The 18932-nt window shown below is 45.3% G+C and overlaps 2 protein-coding genes across 9 annotated transcripts in view; both read right to left on the bottom strand.

The window, feature by feature from the left end:
• SEC31B (SEC31 homolog B, COPII coat complex component) overlaps positions 1-10578 on the bottom strand; it is a 52574-nt gene extending 41996 nt beyond the window's left edge. For 5 of the 8 annotated variants that reach the window (XM_036336312.1, XM_036336314.1, XM_036336309.1 and 2 more), the window contains exons 1-4: positions 9880-10084; positions 7394-7563; positions 6933-7056; positions 157-352 (exon numbers count right to left, since the gene is read on the bottom strand). In XM_036336312.1, the coding sequence (XP_036192205.1) occupies positions 157-352; positions 6933-7056; positions 7394-7472 (399 nt within the window). In that variant the 5' untranslated portion in view covers positions 7473-7563; positions 9880-10084. The other 3 variants (XM_036336315.1, XM_036336316.1, XM_036336310.1) reach the window with 2 other exon arrangements.
• A 2443-nt stretch (positions 10579-13021) lies between these two features.
• Positions 13022-18188, bottom strand: NDUFB8 (NADH:ubiquinone oxidoreductase subunit B8). Its single transcript, XM_036336308.1, has 5 exons — positions 18031-18188; positions 17638-17764; positions 15992-16091; positions 15434-15589; positions 13022-13206 (listed from the first exon to the last, which is right to left on the bottom strand). The coding sequence occupies exons 1-5, from the start codon at positions 18113-18115 to the stop codon at positions 13114-13116; spliced, it is 561 nt and encodes a 186-aa protein (XP_036192201.1). The 5' UTR covers positions 18116-18188; the 3' UTR covers positions 13022-13113.
• Positions 18189-18932: the final 744 nt, after the last annotated feature.

Below are 18932 nucleotides of genomic sequence, written 5' to 3'. Positions count from 1 at the left end.
AGAGGGGGAAAGAGACCCATAGATGAGGCTCCCAAAGCCTCCCCGAAAAAAGCCTGGGAAGGGTTCAGAGTTACAGACTGAAAGTCATAAGTGAATGCTTCCATTCGATCTATTGCTTGGGGGCTTGGCCATGTCTGACCAAATGAAATGTAGTACCTGGAAAGGGTTAAAGTCAAGGGCTCTGACAGCCCCCGTGTGCTTCTGTCTCTGGGCAATCACAGGCTCCTTTCCTGGAGACAGGATGTGGGTCACACTGTATAGTGTAAGCATACCGTTGTCCCCGCCGCCTGCAATAACCCCGGTGCCGTCCAGGTTCCCATTGCCAAAGCTCCCCCAGATCAGCTTGTGAAACCTACGGAGAGGAGGAACTTGAATCAGCACCAGTTCAGGTCCATATGAGCAAGCATCTCTGCCAGCCTCTGCCATTATGCAGGCATTCCCACCCTGAGCTGGGGCCTGCCTGTCTTCCTCATATCCCAGACCCAGAATGAAGGTCTCCTCTGCTGGGTCCTGCCCTTTCTCTGAAAACTATTCCCTCTATGTTACATTAGAAGCCAGGAAGCCACTGCCTCAGACTTGTGTGGGGATACTTTTTTTAAAAGTTAATATTATATAGGCCTAGATCACTACTTCAAATAGGTCACTTCACCTCATCCTCGCAACTCAAATAACAACTAACATTTATTGAATACTTTCTATGTACCAAGCACTATCTTAAGTGCTTTACATGTATTAACTGATTGAATATTCAACAACCCCATAAGGCAGTGGTTCTCAACCTTGGATGGACATTAGAATCACCTGGGAATATTTTTAAAAGCCTGATTTCTGGGCCTCATCCTCCCGAAATTCTGTTTCTTTGTTATGGGGTGGGGCCACAACATTAGTAACAAAGAAACAGAATTTCCGGAGGATGGGGCCCAGAAATCAGGATTTTAAAAAGATTCCCAGGTGATTCTAATGTGCAGCCAAGGTTGAGAACCACTGCCATAAGGTGTTATTATTGATTCTACTTTCAGTTGAGGAAACTGAGGCCAGAGGAGTTATGAAACTTATGCATGTACAGCTAGTAATTTTATCCCCATTTTACAGCTAGGAAGTAGCAGAATCGAGGTTCAAAGTCAAGCCCATTTTATTTTAATGCCTGACATCTATAATGCCTGTTTAGAGGAAGACCAAACTTTTCTGCCCCTAACTAGAAGCAGATTCGCTAGACTAAGAATTGATGTCCCCTCTTCCCTCTCAAACTGGATGTGAGAAAAAAACCAAGAACTTCATGCCTTCCCCGTGTGGCTAGCTCACTGAAGCATTGTGTGGCTGCCATGGCCCAGCCCTAGAGACACAGAAGCATGAAGAATAAACACACCTTATGGGAAACACTTTTCTGGTTTCCTGAGGATGCTTCTAACAAGATACTGCCAGTGTCTTACCAAAAAAAAAAAAAAAAAAAAAGGATGGACCCTGGGCCCCCTGCAGACAGGTGTAGGTCTTCTGCAAAGCCCCTAAAGAAGGAACGTGAAACCTTTCAAAGCTTCCTAAGTGGTCTGTCCATTTCCCAGCTGCTAGCCAAGGGTATTTCCACAGCCCTTCCGAGAAATCAGATTTCACACTGAATGGTGTCCTAAGATCCCTCACCTTAGGAACAGTCAGCAAAGAAAGTGAGTGGGGTGACCAGTCAGGAACCTGTTTGGCCAGTCATAAGAGCAGAGCCAACCTATCAGAAGTCAAGAGCTGAGCACCAGTTCAGACTAGGTTAGCAAAACAGCAGAGCTATGATAACAGTAGTGTGGTTACCAGAGGGGAAGGGAATGGGGAGAAGATAAAGAGGGTAAAGGATCAAATTATATGGTGACAGGAGACTAGACTGTGGGTGGTGAGCACACAATGCAATATACAGATGATATATTATTAATATGTCACCCCAAGAGATTGAAAAACAAACAAACAAAAAAACATCAGAGGTGACACAAATGGTGGTCTAAAGTTATTGTCAGAAAGGCTATGTTTTCTAAGGTTGTCTGATCTTAATAGGGCAGAAGAATGTGCTTTACTAGTATACTGGGGCTAGAGGCATCCTGGGGCTAGAGGTCAGTGTAGTAGTGGGAAAGTCAACAGAGTGACTAGAGAAGCCCATAACAGGTCACACAGGAACCAGAGAGGGGTATGGTAGTGAAAACCTCACCTGGGGATGGTAGAAGAGGTGCAGTGACCTCACTATGGTCAGAGCACATGACATACAGACCAGAGTAGAAGGTACCAGAGACCTCAAGGTTGGGGGGTCACCAAAGGGTTTGAGAAGAGGACTCAGTTCCTCTACAGTGGCTGCAATGCAGACAAAATGATTTTCTTTCTGTAAGCATGTAGACGGCACATTCTATTTTGTTAGCCACTGAATGAGTGAGGGCGAAGCTGGAGCCTGAATAGGACGTGATAGAGAACACCTGGGATGATTCAAGCAAGGACAGGGATTGATCGTTCAGTAGGCTCAAGGAGTGTCGATCAGCTCTGCTCTGCAAATGGACAGAGGACCAGAGACAGCTGTGGGTGTGTGGAGAGAAAGAGAGCACATGCGAGCATGTGAGCAAATGTGACAAAATGTTAACAAGCAATGAACTAAGTGAAGGTACACAAGTGTTTATTGTATTAGTCTGCAACTTGTCTATGTTAGCATACTTAAAAAAAAAAAGGTAAAAATAAAAATAGTGGCCTTGGCCTGAAAATAGAAACTAAGCCATTTAAGGGGAAGGTTTAGGAAGAAAAGTTTGTATGGGAAGGTAGGAAAACATAAGAATAGAAATGTAATTCTCTGCTAAAGAGGTTCCCAGGATAATGATGGCAACACTAGAGACATTAGGACCTGACAGAATGATAGGTGGCACCTAAACACAGGTTCTTTGACTCTTACTCAGACCTTGTGAAGCAGAATTTTCAGAGACAGGACTTTAGAACCTACATTTTCAGCAAGACCCTCCAGGTAATTCTAACCAGCAGCCAGGTTGAGGGTGAGAACGACTGTACTAGATGCATCAGACTGCACACCAGCCTAGAACAATCAGGGAAGACACTGAATTTCATAAAGATAGAACCAGCCCTAACAACCAGTTCATTGCTATGCTTCTAGTGAAAAGCAAAACACAGGGCTGAAGAGGATAAACTCAAGTGTGTGAAAGCAGAACATCACACCAGTTAAGCTCCTCTGAGGCCAAGCTTTAGTGATTAGGAATATGTGCTATATAAATTCTTGCTATGATTTATGTACTTTTTTTTGTTTTGGAGTTTGCTTTTATTTGCTTAGAAAGGTTCCTTTTGAAAAATATCAGCCTTGTGCAGGTGAACTAAAGTGAAAATGAGCTTGTCCACATCCAGTCCAAAATAGCTGAGGAACTCCAAGTTTCCTTAAAAAGTCACACTGAGTGTTGAAGGCAGTGCTCCAAGCTAGAGATGAAGACAGTGGAGTAGAGCAATGGCTGTCTGAGAAAAGAACTACGTTTCTGAATGCTTTGTATGTGCCAGCCTATTATGTGCCTACTATATATCCTAGATTTACAGCAGAGAAAACAGGGCCAGAGAAGTTAAATAACATGTCCAAGAGGACAGTAGATGGCAAAACTGGGATTTGAACCCAGGTATGTCCAACAGCAAAGCACATGCTCTCTCTATTCTGTGATCTTAGCATCTTTTAGAGGGAAGGCAAGTCTTAGAAACTGGAAAACTAAGAGAAGTATACAAAGTGATCTTTTTTCTGCTTGGTGTTGTCTCTTACACAGGCACCCAAAGAGAGATCAAAATGCTCCCAAAGAAGATAGAACCAAGGTGGAAGTACTGGCAGACAGATCACCTGCTTTCTCCACGTGAAGAGGGTGGGTCATACAGAGATTATGGAGGCCTCTCAAGAGATCTAGAACCTCAGAGAAGACAGCGGTGGAGAGCAGATCACACACTGGCCTCTGACATCATTCAACCACGGCAGCTATGTCCTCAGCTCAAAAATCAATACATAAACAATGTATTATTCTCCGAGAAACCTTTTCTCTTGAGTGAGATTCATCTAACCAGTCAAACATCACTTGCTTCAGTGCACATGCTAATCCATATTGATTCTGATTGCATTCGGTGACATTTATCAGTCTATTTATCGCTTGAGGTGGTCACGAATCTACATCCATACCAGTATTTCAGAACGCTTCTCTTCAGTCAGATATTTCTAAATGGATATTTTTCTGATGCATCATGGATTGAGGAGAAGGGGATTTTCAGGATTCAAATGTGGTTGAGGCATGGGTCTGGTGAACAGGGCAGGCAAAGGAAAGGAGAAGATTTTAAAAAGCGTATGTTTAGTTAATAATGAAGAGACATAAGGAGGAGTTTTTAGAAAGGTGGGAGGGAGGGAGGAGACTAAGCCAAAAAAAAGAACACAAGACCTGAATTTTGAGCTCAGCAGGTTCTGAGAAGTCATCTTGTAAAGCCTGTTCTTTATACATAGGTGAGGAAACCTGAGACCACTGACAGAGCTCTATTTGCCCAAAGGCACACAGCTCTCATTAAGGCTGCAACCCAACACAACTGTGCTTCCCACTAAACCAGCGGTCACCAACTGGTGATCCGTGAGGTCCGAAAGGTTGGCGACTGCTGCACTAAACCATGCAGAAAATGACACTAAAGAAAAGAAAGAGTAAAGCTTAAAGCATAAAGATTTACAGCAGAGAAAACAGGGGTAGATGGGTAGCCCTCTATCTACCCTGATCATTTTGGTCAATAGTTTGTGATACTGACTTTTGAGTAAGTGACCTAACCCAGGCTGGAACAGAAAGAAGTGGGTGTCTTAAGCTTCTGCTATCTCAGATGACTTCTTTGAAAGGACCTTAACAGGACTGTGTTAAAGGTAATCCCTTAGGTCTTTGGGAATGAGAACCAATCTTTGGAAACAATTATGGTGCAATTAACTGTACTATTTATGTTGGTTATAGCCCACAAATCCCTGCAGGGTGGAGCAGGACATGAGGTAAAGTTCATGTTGCCCACGTTCAGTACCAACATTTCAAAAAGGGTCCCTTCAACCTAGTTGGCTGCAAAACATTTTCACTTCAGTTCACTTGCACAAGACCATCACCCTTGAAAAGCTCTTAGACTAAGTGAAGACTAATATAACTAACTGAAGTGATAGATGGAATGCTCAGTTTGATAACCCAGGAATTTCTTACTTCGCTCATGCATTCAATAAATATTTATTAAGCACCTCATGCCAAGCATTGTTCTAGGTGCTAGAGATACAGCAGTGAATAAAACTGACAAAAATCTCTGCCCACATGGATCTTAGGATTCAATTTCAAGGTTTCCTAAGCAATTATATTGCCCCTTTTTTAGGAACTCTAAGCTTAAGGAACCACGACTGTGCTGAAGCTGCTGCTTGGCCTGTCAAGAATAAGATCCCTTGCCCACTGCCCCTTTTCTTACCTCCAGGAATTGAAACATTATTGAATTAGCTCACCCCTGTCAGAGGCCCTTTCTGAAATGCTTGTTTAGAGGCTAAGAATTTCTCATCATGATGGGTAAACCCTCCAGTGCCTGCTCTTCTAAAGGTACCAATACTAGCAATACAAAGATATATGAAAAACTGCAAAATACAGATACTGTCATAAAATTATACAGGGGTTCAAGAAAAAGGAGACAATAACTAATCCTCATTATAGATTAAACCATGAAAATAAAGAAGAGGATACCTCTTTCTAAACATCTTAACTAATCTCTCGGATGGACCCAAAAATTCACAAGAGGATGATGGAACACTGTATTCTAAACTGGGATGGATGGGCAAGATAATTCTCTGGGCTGTAAGAAAAAGATTCATATTTTTAATCTAAGAAATGATATAAATTACACTTTTAAAAATTACACTTTAGTAATAGTACAATAAATGTACATTATTTACATTGAATATATAATTTTATTTTTTTAATATATTTTATTGATTTTTACAGAGAGGAAGGGAGAGAGATAGAGAGTTAGAAACATCGATGAGAGAGAAACATCGATTCAGCTGCCTCCTGCACACTCCCCACTGGGGATGTGCCTGCAACCAAGGTACATGCCCTTGACTGGAATCGAACCTGGGACCCTTCAGTCTGCAGGCTGACGCTCTATCCACTGAGCCAAACTGGTTAGGGCTGAATATATAATTTTATATTGAATGACTTGAATATAGTAATTCACATTTTTCCAATGGCACAAAAATGTGTAGACCATTGCTTCATACTGGAAGCCTCATCTTTACAAACCTATAAAAGAGCAATTGAATAATGGAAAGAAGGTAGGCTTTGGAATTAAACAGGTGGAGGCTTAAATCCTAGCTTCTCAGAGTTTTGGTTCCCTCCTGTGTGAAATGGGAATAATGCTATTTATTGCTTAGGCTCATTTCAAGGGATGAGTAAGATATACAGAGCCCTTAGCATAGTGCCTGGCATGTATACATGGGCTCACCAAATGCTAGTAAGTGAATGCCAGCCCTGTAAGCCTGCCAGAGTCATGAGTCCCAGTCGGTCCCTGACAGCAGTGAGGAGAGGATCATTCGTTCTCCTCCCTTTGGCAGAAGACGGGGATATTGTGTAAGGTATTTACCTTCACAAGAGCCAAGGGAGGAAGAAGTCAGCATCTTTGGATTCAGAGAGAGATCAGGTACTCATAGGTCCAGGCCTGCGGGTGGCATCTCTATCACATGATTCTGCCTAACACTCCTGCTGCTGCTGCTGACCAGAAAGGAGTGGGTGCTTTTTAAATAGTTTTGCAACATAAACCCAGAGTTAACTTCTCTCCAACTTAGTGAGGATCCTTCTTCCCTCACTGGTCTCCTCATGAGCCCTGAGAAGCACACACTACTCCCAGGATCCCCCATCAGTGTCTACCCTGCGTACCCACCAGCACTTCAGACATAGTACCTGCTTGAGGCAGAAAGGACTCCCTTGCGTTTCAAGTCCAGAGAAAGGTCCCTGAAATCAACCTCAAAGATTTCCAATGTGCCATTTGTGCTAAAGGAGGCATCTAGCTGCTGGGCAGATGTTCCTAGGCATGAGAAAAGTTAGGAAGAGGCAACGTATGAGCAACAAAATATGCATGGATTTGGGGTATATTTACATAGGGAGTGGAGAGGAGGAGAAACAAGCAAAGACTGAGTATACCTTTTTTCAAATGGTAACTGCAAAAAAAAATGAGGTGCCTAGCCTTGAGCCATAGTCCAAGGCTACCCCCAGGTACCAAAAACAGCTAATATCTCCTTGCTTTGCTGTGAGCCAACCCCATGACTCTAAAGCTTTCTCTGATGTTCAATAAAGAATTCTGCATATTAAGCTTCCCAGGACCTGTGTACCTCCCTGGCTCCTAGTCCACAGTATCACCATACCTGTGGCCAGATACACAGGGTACTGGCTGGCTGGGCTCCACGCTTGGACAGCTGGTCTCTCAATTTCCTTCAGCTTCATGGTCTGACCGGTAGGTGGCAGAAATCTGACATGGCCCTCAGCTCACTGAAAATAGAAACCAGCCAGCTTACGGGCCTGATCCAGGGAGCACCTGTGGACACAAGATCTTGTTTCACTCTCAACATCACGGGATGGGGCAACTCAGGGCAACACAGAGTGACAAACACATGACCATTTGCATGTCTGTAAGGACAGTTCAATTAACTGATTACTAAAATCTAATGCTTTAAATCCAAAAAGCATGGTTGTCACAGGCCCCATGGTGATGATAACCATCAAACCAGATAATCTCTCAATGACTTTATCATTTCCCTTGGTTTTAAATATCACCATATGTTGATGACTCCAAAATTTATATGACCAATACAAATCTCTCCTTTGAGCTCCAAGTTTTTACATACAACGGCTAATCAAATATTTCCACTTGGATATAGCAGACCAAGTTAGTCTGTCTAAAATGGAATTCTCTATTACACATCTTATCCCCCCAAAATCTGTTCTCTAGTCTTCTTTAGCTCAGTAAATGGTATTACTATCCACTAAATTGCTCAATCCAAAAACCTGAAAATCACCTGATTCCCTCCTCCCTTATTTCCTTCTAATTCATTGAGTCTTCCAGACTTTACCTTCAAAGTATATCTTAATCTGTTTACTTTTCTTTATCTCTACCACACCACTCTATTTGAAGATATCATCTCTCACCTGTATTACGTCAATAATCTTCCAATTGGTCATCTCCCTGTTACCCATACCATCACCCAATTCATTCTCTACATAACATCAGGAATGATTTTTTAAAATAAAAAATGGGATTTTGGCATTCCATACTTAAAATCTTTCAATGGCTTCTACCACATTCAGAATAAAATTCAAACCCCTTAGTATGGCCCTACTCAAAAGCTCCAGCCTACTTCAACATCATCTCTTGCTACTTTCCCCCTTACTCATTGTGCTCCAGCTGCATTAGCATTTGTGCATTTCCTAGCTTCTTCCCACCTTAGAGCCTTTTTGAATCCGTTCCTTACTTTGAATGCTCTTCCTTTCAATCTTTGCATGACTGGCTCTTTATTCCATCTTTCCGGGCTCAGCTTCTCATCTCCTGAGAGAGGTAAGCCACCCAATCGAAAACAGCCTCAATATTTTTCTTTGCAGCAATTTATAATCATATATTTATCTACATTTACAGTGGTCTCATCCAGTAAGTAAACATCATGAGAGCGAAGCTAGCACTGTGTCTGCTTTGTTCATCGTGTAGTGCCAGAGCAACGTGACACATAGTTAGTGCTTCATAATATTTGCTGAGTGAATGCAGACATCCATTCTAACACACATTCAAGGTACTACCCCAATGAGCTCACAAGGAGGCAGAAAAGGTGTGTTTTTTAAAAAAGAAAAAAAAGTGACACTGAACTTGTGGGAAGAAACTTGGGACCTACTGCAACCTGCTTTAGCAAGTCACACTCAGAATGCTCTCAACTTACCAAACCAGGGAGTAGTTTTACTTAATGTCTAATGTACTTTCCAGCTTGAAGAAAGTTTAGCCATTTCCAGGAGGCCTCTGAACACCTGAGGCTACACCAGGAATCTTCTGACCGGCTGGCTACACCTCATACTATAGTTACCAGTGCCACCTGCCGGTCAAAGCCTTTTTCATGTTTCTGGGAAAAGATCGCGTAACTGAAGTAGGAGTTGCTATTAGTGCACTTGACATGTATAACTAACTTAACGCTCACTATGGGGTTATTTTTTTTCCGATAAATACTATTATCACCCTCATTTTACAAAGAAGAAAACAGGGTAGGTCAAGATGTGAACCCCTATCAGCCTCCAGAGCCCAATGCTTTGAACCTTTCTACTGGTCTAAACTACACGAAACTCCATAAAGTGTTTAAATCCCGACAGCCTAGAAACTGGGGAAAAGGGCTTTTAATCTACTTTGTTCAGAGACATCTGTTCACAAATAGGGCCCTCGATGGGGTCAGAATGGCCAGGGACGGGGCGTTGCAGTTGGGAGAGCTGCGACCCTTCAAGCAAGAGCTGAGCGGACGTGCGGGGACGGAGGGCGCCCGCTCCCCCGGCAGAGCCGTCCCCACGGAGGGCGGCCAGCACCGCTGCTCCCCGCCTCCCGGCGCGGCGCGTGGGGTCAGTGAAGACCCTCTGTCCAGCGGGACGCAGACTCAGAGCGGCCGGGCCGGGGAGGTGCGGGGGCCGCGCTGAAGAGGGACCGGGGCAGGTGGCGTGGAGTCGGGTCCAATGCGAGGGTAGGAGCCGGCGGGCCCCGAGGCGCACGGCCAGAGGCGGGCGGGCCAGGGTCTCCGCGGAGGTCACGCTCCCCCCGCGGCCAGCAGCCGCCGAGTCCCGGGCTGTGTCTCTGCTCTCAGGGCCCCAGACCGGCGAGGAGACCAACCTGCGGGGGAGCCCAGGTCAGGGGTCAGCGGCGAGCCGGGCGGGCCTTCTGAAGGGCTGCGGGGCTCCGCGGGCTGCGGACGGCGGCTGTGAAGGGCCAATAGTCCTGGCCGCGGGGCACGCAGCCCATGCGCGCTGCGAAGCGGGAAGCTGAGAACCGGGCCGGCCCACCCACCGAGAGGATGTAATAGGACGATAGCTTTTAATGGGCCCCCCTCACCTGGCCTGATTGCCCAGTTCTGCCACAGGGGGTCAGATCCGACCACCAGGAAGTTCTGATATTCAATTTGAGCGAGGCCTGGAGCCAGCTCTAAAAAGGGAAAACACTTAATTCATTACCTACTTAAGTCGAGAAGACTGGGCCTCAGTAGAACCTAATTGAACAGGCAAAAAGCAATCGAGGCCATAATTAGCTGTGACACACGCAGCCCAGCAACTGGTGCCGAAAACTATTGGTTGATAAAGGCTATAGGTGTGCAGAGAGCCAGGTACTGTAAACCAGGGGCTTCCTTTCCTGGAAGCTTTCCGGGACATGAGACAGGCGTATACCTTGGAGTTGCCCCATAGGTAATGTCTCAGCAAGGATGAAAGAAGCTAAATGGGCAAACTTTTTGACTCGAGGGCCACAATGGGTTCTTAAACTGGACCGGAGGGCCAGAACAAAAGCATGGATGGAGTATTTGTGTGAACGAATATAAATTCAAAGAAACATCATTACATAAAAGGGTACGGTCTTTTTTTTTAGTTTCATTCATTTCAAACGCGGCCCGCGGGCCATAGTTTGCCCACGGCTGAGCTAGAAGTTGGGGGAGTAGGCTGGTTACAGACTGAGAAATACCAATTCAACTCAAATAGGGAGTTATTGAAAATTGTGGGTAGGGATGCAATAAGATATAGATTGTATTTTGAGACGAGCAATATGGATCCACTCAGGGAGGTAGAATAGAGGGCTGGAGGCATGAACTCAAATTAGGAGACTAATAGGACCTAGGTATCAGGTGATGAAAGCCTGGATTAATACAGTGGCAATGTTTGTAAAGCAAAATTGGACACGCTTTTGTGACTGATAAAGGAGTTGGAGATGAAAAGATCATATATTTCTTATGCTCATTGAGGGAATTATGGCATTTCCAAATAAAAATGTCCTGTAGGCAGCTGAAAATCTTTTATCTAAAATTATTTGATTAAAAACTTCCATTTAAGCCAGTGGTTCTCAACCTTCTGGCTCTTTAAATACAGTTCCTCATGTTGTGACCCAACCATAAAATTATTTTCGTTGCTACTTCATAACTGTAATGTTGCTACTGTTATGAATCGTAATGTAAATATCTGATATGCTGGATGGTCTTAGGCGACCGCTGTGAAAGGGTCGTTCGACCGCCAAAGGGGTCATGACCCACAGGTTGAGAACCGTTGATTTAAGCCCTAACTGGTTTTGCTCAGTGGATAGAGAGTCAGCCTGCGGACTGAGGGGTCCAGGGTTTGATTCTGGTCAAGGGCATGTACCTTGGTTGCGGGCATATCCCCAGTAGGGAGTGTACAGGAGGCAGCTGATCGATGTTTCTCTCTCATTGATGTTTCTAACTATCCCTCTCCCCTCCTCTCTGTAAAAAATCAATAAAATATATTTTTAAAAAAGACAAAAGCTTTAAAAAAAAAACAAACAAACTTCCATTTAATGCATAAATCCCACTGTATTCCTGCTTGATAGCCTCCAAAGATGGTGACCGGGTTATCTTATGGCAGCCCCCACGTCATTGTGACACAATCCTAGATTTCCTTTCATGTGGACTTGGAAGTTTCCAATTCAGGACAGAAGACAATTTAGGGCATTGTCTGTGCCTGCCCATTCCTTGTACTATTTCTTCAATTTAGCACCACAACAGTGGATGAGACCTGAGGAAAGTAAACAGGATTGATAACTGAACCACAGGCAATACCTCAAATTGGGGAATGAGGCAGAAATGTTACTGATTAAGTTCTCTGAAAGAAATCTGAACCAAAGGCATAAGATCAGTGTCAAGCAGGATTTTTTTTTAAGTGTACTCTTCCCTAATTCTTTTCACTTTGTTTAACTGTGTCTCCTCTTCTAGGTAACTACTTAAAGAAAATTATTTTGTCTTGTTTTAACTTTATATCCCCAGGGCCTATCAGTGTCTGTTATATATGAGGCACACAGATGTTAAATGATGAGCAATGCTCTAAAGCAGCGGTTGCCAACCGGTGGTCCGCAGACCACTGGTGGTCCGTGAGGTCCAAAAGGTTGGTGACCACTGCTCTAAAGGACAGAGAATGAAGACAGAAAAAGACAGTGGAGATTTTCAAAGAAAGGCATTTCATGAGAAGTACTCCCTGATCTCATAAAAGTCATTCACTGCCTGGACAACCATTAAAGGACCCCTTTTTTAACTTGAATAGACTTGCTTCTATAGGTTTGTTGAATGTATGCTTTTTCAATGGGTCAGATTTTCGGCAATATTATTGTAATTTAAGAAGATGTCTCCAAAGGAAGAAAAGAACATAAGTTGGTTCACTTAAAAACAGATACACTGAGATAGACTCTCAAAAACATGGTTTTCCTCTTTCTAAGGCTATATAGGCGCTTGGATGAATTATTAAGGCAACAAAAGCCACAGGTTCAGTAGTAACTCACTGAACTGTCCTCTAATTCGTAAATATAGGTAATGCTAGCTTATAAGCTAGGATTCAGAAGTTGCTTTGGAAGGAGACATACGTATTTATGTAACAGAAGTAAAATTAAGAGGCAGTCATAGCCCTAGGCCAGTCCAAAAACACTACCTATTTGTCCTATAATATACTTACAACATGTTAGAATGCCATTTTTTTTGTTAGCTAACCATTATTATTAAAAAGGTCTTTTAATGGGACATAATTCTTGTTCCAACTTGGGAAGTTAGGAATGTCCTTCTTCCTCAACCCTGTAAAGAAGAAGCTACCCTTAGCACCTGCTGTACAAATGAAACCCTCACTACTTTCACAGTCCCAGCGACGACAAATTAACATCTTCTTGTGCTTAACTCCCCCCACCCTCCCAATCTCTGGGGGGAGGGGAGGGGAGACAGCAGGCAGAAGAAAGAGAGGTTCCTCGGGCAGTGGCCGATCCTGGGGAAATGAGGCACAGATACCACAGGACTGTTTAATCAGGGATTTCATTAAGGTTAAATCTCTAGGAATGAGGAAGTCAGTTAGTGGGCACGAAGCCCATGAAGCCTCCTCAGATTTCGTAGTGAACCACAGGCTCAGGCTCTTTGGTGGGATCACCGCCACGTTCCAGGTACAGGTTATTGTAAGGATACTGCTTTGGCCCCTAAGGAAAAAACACAGGTCAGCAAGAACATACATCAGCCAGTACCTGGCTACATCCCACTCTGAGTTTAATGGTCATGCATAGTAAATGGGTATGTGGTAGCCTCTGGTCAGACCCAGCTGGGCTAGAATGGCAGGAAGAGCACTCCTCTCCCTGCTCAGCCCAAGGCAGAGAGAAAGCCTAGACTGTAAGAGACATGGTGCCTACACTGTGTGTGTGTGTGTGTGTGAGAGAGAGAGAGAGAGAGAGAGAGAGAGAGAGAGAGAGAGAGAGAGAATGAATGAGAATGAGGGAGAGCACCAGGGAACGCTTTCTAAATGAGACGATGCATCCATCCATCCCACTCTCTCGGGGTCGAGACAGACTCAATCTCCTTTAAGTCACTCAGCCTCTAATGGTTCCACCACTAAAGTGGCCGAGCAAATGAGGCGTGCAGGAGCAGCAGTGAGGGAAAGCACAGAGGAGACACGGCTGGGACGTGCTTTAGGGGCTGCTGGCTTTACCAACAAACAGCTGTCAGAGAACACAGCTCAAGGGGAGGAGAAAAGGGTGATGTGCTTACAGAACTGAAAAATGGCAGAGCCACACTGTGTTTCTTGCTCTCCTGAAGTGAAGTTAGTGCTCACACCAGCCCTGCGTGCACTCTCCAGCCTGGGGCCCCTGGGGCTTGGTAGGAAGGCTCGTGTCAGTGCACACAGACATACCAGCTACCATCAGGACATTGATTATCTCTGCAAAGGTAGCACTGAGCAGCCAACTGCAAACACAGCAGCTTCCCTGCTTTCCGTTCCTTTCCTTACAATCTAGCCTGCAGTTCAGCGGTCGCCAACCAGTGGTCCGTGAGGTCAGAGAGGTTGGTGACCGCTGCTGCAGACTACTCCCAGATAATCGTCCTAAAACCCAGCTTTCATTATGTTATTCTTCTGTTCAAAAACTCAACATGGCTTCCGGTTGCCTAGAGCAGTGGTTCTCAACCTGAGGGTTGCAACCCCTTTGGCGGCCAAACGACCCTTTCACAGGGGTCGCCTAAGACCATCCTGCATATCAGATATTTACATTATGATTCATAACAGTAGCAATATTACAGTTATGAAGTAGCAACGAAAATAATTTTATGGTTGGGTCACAACATGAGGAACTGTATTTAAAGGGCCAGAAGGTTGAGAACCACTGGCCTAGAGGCAGACCAAGTCATCCCTGTATCCCCAAACCCTAGCAAGGTCTGGACTGGTACACAACTGGGGCTTCATAAATATTTGTTGAAATAATGTGTTACTACACCATCAAGTCCAAATCCCTTAGCAATACAGTGAAAGCTGTCCAACGTAAACTGACCAGCTCACCTCACAATCATTTTTAACAGAGCAATTTCCACATCTGATTTCCCAGGACATCAGGATTACCTGGGGACTTGTTAAATATTGATTCTAGAATCCCACTGTGGAGCTACTGAATTAGGCTTTCCAGGAAGTGGAGCCCAGGACTCTGAGTTTTTAGCAGCTCTCAAGGTAACCAATGCAGCCAGTTATCTAGGAATTATTTTATATGCCTGCGCCACTCCAGCTAACTCTCTCCTTGTCCTTCCGTTTTCTCTTGCCCCAAACGTTCTCTCCAACTTCTCCCTGCCACCCCAAGTGTATATATATTTTTTGCATCTAGTTTAGCCCTTCTTAACAGCACCTCATATCCATTAGTACAAACATTCACTACGCACATATATATACAGAAAATCTGCCAAATTCCTGTATTTGTTCAAATGTTGCTCATTTGAATTTTCTTATTATTCAAATTCAACTTCATTAAAGCTAGATAGTATTTTTTCTTTTACATTCTCCAAAATATAACTGTCTATGCTTATAGTAGACATTTAACTGCTTCCAATACCTCATAGGAGGTGCCCTTCACACTTTCAAAAAGGATAAGGCTTCAACGCCAGATTCCATGACTCTACCTTAGAGTGAATAGCTTGAGGAAATATAATTGGTAAGTACAGTCCCCAAATGGCAACTCTAGAGACTAGCTGGCTTCCATATTCTCTTTCCTCACAGAGTCCTAAAGTGTTTTCTCACTCAGACTGATCCAAGATGTAGGACGGAGCAGTGCTCTGGTACTTGTGCCACGCCCATGTGCAAGGCCCTCCACAGGCGGTCCCTACTCCAGAGACTTCATTCCCCCAGGAAGCAGGGCTAAGTAAATGTGCATAAGAAAGCACTCTTCAGATACTCACCACTGGCTGGTAGGAGGGATAAGTCTCCCCCACCCAAAACATGAACAGCATGAAGGCCACGAAGCCGAAGAGGTGCTTACACATGACATCCCAAGAAACAGGTGTGGGGGACGTGTCCACACGGTTCCTGATATACATATCTAGGTCCCAGTGAAGCTAAGGCAGAAAGACAGGTGAAGGTCACATACCGCTCTTCCTACAAAAGCAGGCAGTCCAGAGTGGGCAGAGCCTGACACAGGGCTTGACAAAGGCATCCTACTGCCCTGAACAATACTCTGAGAGCCAAGTTTGAGATGCTGGTTTCTGGGTAGTTTCCGTTGACCAGAGACAGCTCAATCATGGAAATTTACAGAGCTTGTTAATTTCCAGAAGTCACATTCCACATGCCACACATGGAACATCAGATCTCAGATTCATGGACTTGGCTTCTTTGGGCAGTAAACCTTAGTGTTATTTGGACAGAGAAATGTTATTTGAACTATAAAAAATAAAAATAAAAAATCCCAGGAATACATTAGGGAGAAGGAAGAAAGGTTAAACGGGATATAGTTCTCTCACCGGTTCACCCCAGTTCAATCGCAGGTCTGAGTGGTCCCAGTCATACCATGGATCCCTCTCATGCTGTGAGCGGTCAGGGAGCTTTGGGTAGTCGCCATACCTGAGAGACAACAAGAGTTCTGGAAAGGGCTCTGAGCAACGTCTCTCAGATAATTCAGAGTATCCTCATCTCAAAGATAAGAAACCAACTGACAGAAATAACTGTCTCACCTAAGGACAGAGGAACTGACTTTCAAATCAAGATCTCAATTTTTAGTCACTAAGCAAAGAACTAACCAAAGAAGCCCAGATTGTAATGAAAAGTTCATCAGCCCGACGGGTATGGCTCAGTGATCGAGTGTTGACCTATGAACCAGGAGATCACAGTTGGATTCCCAGTCAGGGCACATGCCTGGGTTTCTGTCCCTATCCCCAGTGTGGGCGTGCGGGAGGCAGCCCATCAGTGGTTCTCTCTCATCACTGATGTTTCTCTCTCTCTCTCCCCTTCCTTCCTCTCTGAAATCAATAAAAATATATATTTTTTTAAAAAAAGTTCAAATGAAACTCTGAAATATTATAACACCGTAAGCTTTTCTCACCTTCTTTCAACAAAAAGAAAAAAGTCCCATAATGTTATAATGCTAGGCCTGGAAGGCGTTATCAGTCACTCTGATTTCTTCATGAGCAGAAAATGAAACTGAAGTATGGGGTCTAAACCCGTGACTAATTGGAGTAAAAACAAAAAGGGTACAGATTAGAAAAGTATTATTTTCATAGCATTTTCCTCAACCAAGTTGGCATACATCTTCATGTTCCAAACACCTCAAGGGACTTCTTGCCAAGTTAGGTTTCCCTCCAACCAATCCAGGTTCAACTTATACAGACGGCTGTCAAGGCTGCTCTTGTCCACAACACAATCAAAGACACAGGAAATGATGACAACTAGACATACACTACAAAAAGCGATTGGAAAACAACAAGACGAATAGGAGCTGCTGAAGTCACACTGCAAGAGTGATGCTAGGATAGAAAATGAGGGTGCTGGCAATCACTTCAGATAATTAACCCGAGAGATGTGAGATGGGCGGTAGCTATGAGGACAGGAGAGGAGGAGGAGGGAGTAGCATTAATTGGAGCAAGGGAATTGGCTATTTAATCTGCTCTGCAGTTGCTAGGATTTCCACAGCCCCAACGGCAATGATAGCGGGTTTTTGTTTTTTTTTTAAAGAGAGATATACACACATATAAGAGTACTCCATCTACGAATAAGGTTCTCAAGACAGGAGTCCAGGTCCAGCCCGGTCACGTGCCTGCATGACAGCACCTGAGCCCAGCAGATGCTCCATCCAAATGAAACCCTGCGCTCTGGATGGAGCCAAGGAAGATTCCCGCTATTCACGGGTCCTCGGGGAGCTATTACCACCTCGCTTCCTCATTTGAGGAAATAACCCGAGCCAAGGAGAAAATTGAAGTCCTCCCGGCTGCAGCTGCTCACCCCCACCCCCTCCCTCCTCCCTCCTCCCTCCACCGAGAAAAGCACCCACACCACTGACTCGGAGGGGTCACGGGAAGGCTGGGGGGCGGGGGAGAGGGTCAGAGTCGAGCCGCCTAACCCAGCCGCCTTCTCCCATCGCTACCCAAGTGCGCGCAGACCCCCTCTCTCTCACCCCATGCCATCATCCGGGTACGGCTCGTAGTCTTCCACCCGCAGGTTATACTTCTTGGCGGCGGCGGCCCGCTCTTCTGGGGTCCTGGGGTAGGGCCCCGGGAGCATGTCCTTGGTGATGTGGGAGGCTAGAGGGCAGGCGAGGGCAGGTCAGAGGGCACCCCGTTCCGCCTGCCTCCCCGACGATTTCAAGCGGCAGCGGCAGCGGAGGCCGGAGCCCGAGTCTTCCAGGGACCAGCGAGACCCTCCACCCGCTCTTCTGGAAACGCGAGCTCCACCTCCGCCCCCAGCCCCGACACGGCCGCCGCGGTACCCACGATACCCACGTCCCCCCCAACACACCAACCCTCAGGCACCCCCTTCCCACACGGAGGCCTCGCCCTTTCTCGCGGACCTGTCCGTGCACCCAGCGGTACCACGGTCCGGCCTGCCCTTTGCAGCCATCGGACTCCCAGAACCCCCGCCCTGGCCGCCGCCATCTTGACCTTCTTGAGGTTTCACTCCGCACATGCGCAAAGGCCTGTCACGGCGGCTGAGCTGGGCCAAAAGGCGTGGAGGCGGCAGGTAGCGAAGACACGTCCTAAGGGTTCAACAAGGGTGGGGCGTGGAGGGTGTTGAGAAGCAGAGGCGGGATGTGCAGAGGGACAGAGGCTGAGAGGGAACGCTGGAAGGGGAGAAAACCAAGCAGGTCATTGCTTCCATATTTCAGATTGCTGTGTCTCTTTTTCTCCCCACGTTACCTTAGACGCATCCAAGGATAATGAGGACTCAGGACCTGAGCATCTCATGTGGACAGCTGACCCCCTCCAGCAAGAGCAGCACAAGTGAAGTGAGCCCGGGTTCATCTCTGACGGCTTGCCTTTTCCTCTCCTTTACTGGCACTTGCTCCGTCCATCCCCAAACGTGATCATTCTTCAAATTCAGCCCTTGGTCCTACTTGTTTTTGTTGTTTTCCAAATTGGTGGGTATCTTTCAGCTGATGTGCGGTGCAACAGGTAAATCTGCCTCGAATTGGTTCCTCATTTTCAGTCCTGTTAACTTAGGATTGTCCCAGTCACCTCTACCCAACAAATGTAAAACCAATGCTGTCATCACCAGAGGCAGCTTTTAGGAGCCCGCATAAAGGCTCAGATTTGCCAGGATTTAGATAATTACATTACTAACACAATTAACAAGCATTAGAAGAATGGGGAGGGAAGGCATTATTATATTTGCATATGAATATGTTTTCATTTTATTTAAACAAGTGGAATTTGCATAGTTTACACCAAGCATGTCAAACTCAAAGGCTAACAC

The sequence above is a fragment of the Myotis myotis genome, unplaced genomic scaffold (assembly GCF_014108235.1).
Source record: "Myotis myotis isolate mMyoMyo1 unplaced genomic scaffold, mMyoMyo1.p scaffold_m19_p_15, whole genome shotgun sequence".
Lineage (NCBI taxonomy): Eukaryota > Metazoa > Chordata > Mammalia > Chiroptera > Vespertilionidae > Myotis > Myotis myotis.
Note: the sequence above shows the minus strand (reverse complement) of the source record. Positions and strands in the feature narration are given on the sequence as shown.

Coding starts and splice junctions, on each gene's coding strand:
- NDUFB8 (XM_036336308.1), bottom strand. CDS start 18,115: ATGGCGGCGGCCAGGGCGGGGGTTCTGGGAGTCCGATGGCTGCAAAGG. Junction 16,092..17,637: donor TACCCGGATGATGGCATGGG/GTGAGAGAGAGG, acceptor GTTGTCTCTCAG/GTATGGCGACTACCCAAAGC. Junction 13,207..15,433: donor ATCCCTCCTACCAGCCAGTG/GTGAGTATCTGA, acceptor TTTTTTCCTTAG/GGGCCAAAGCAGTATCCTTA.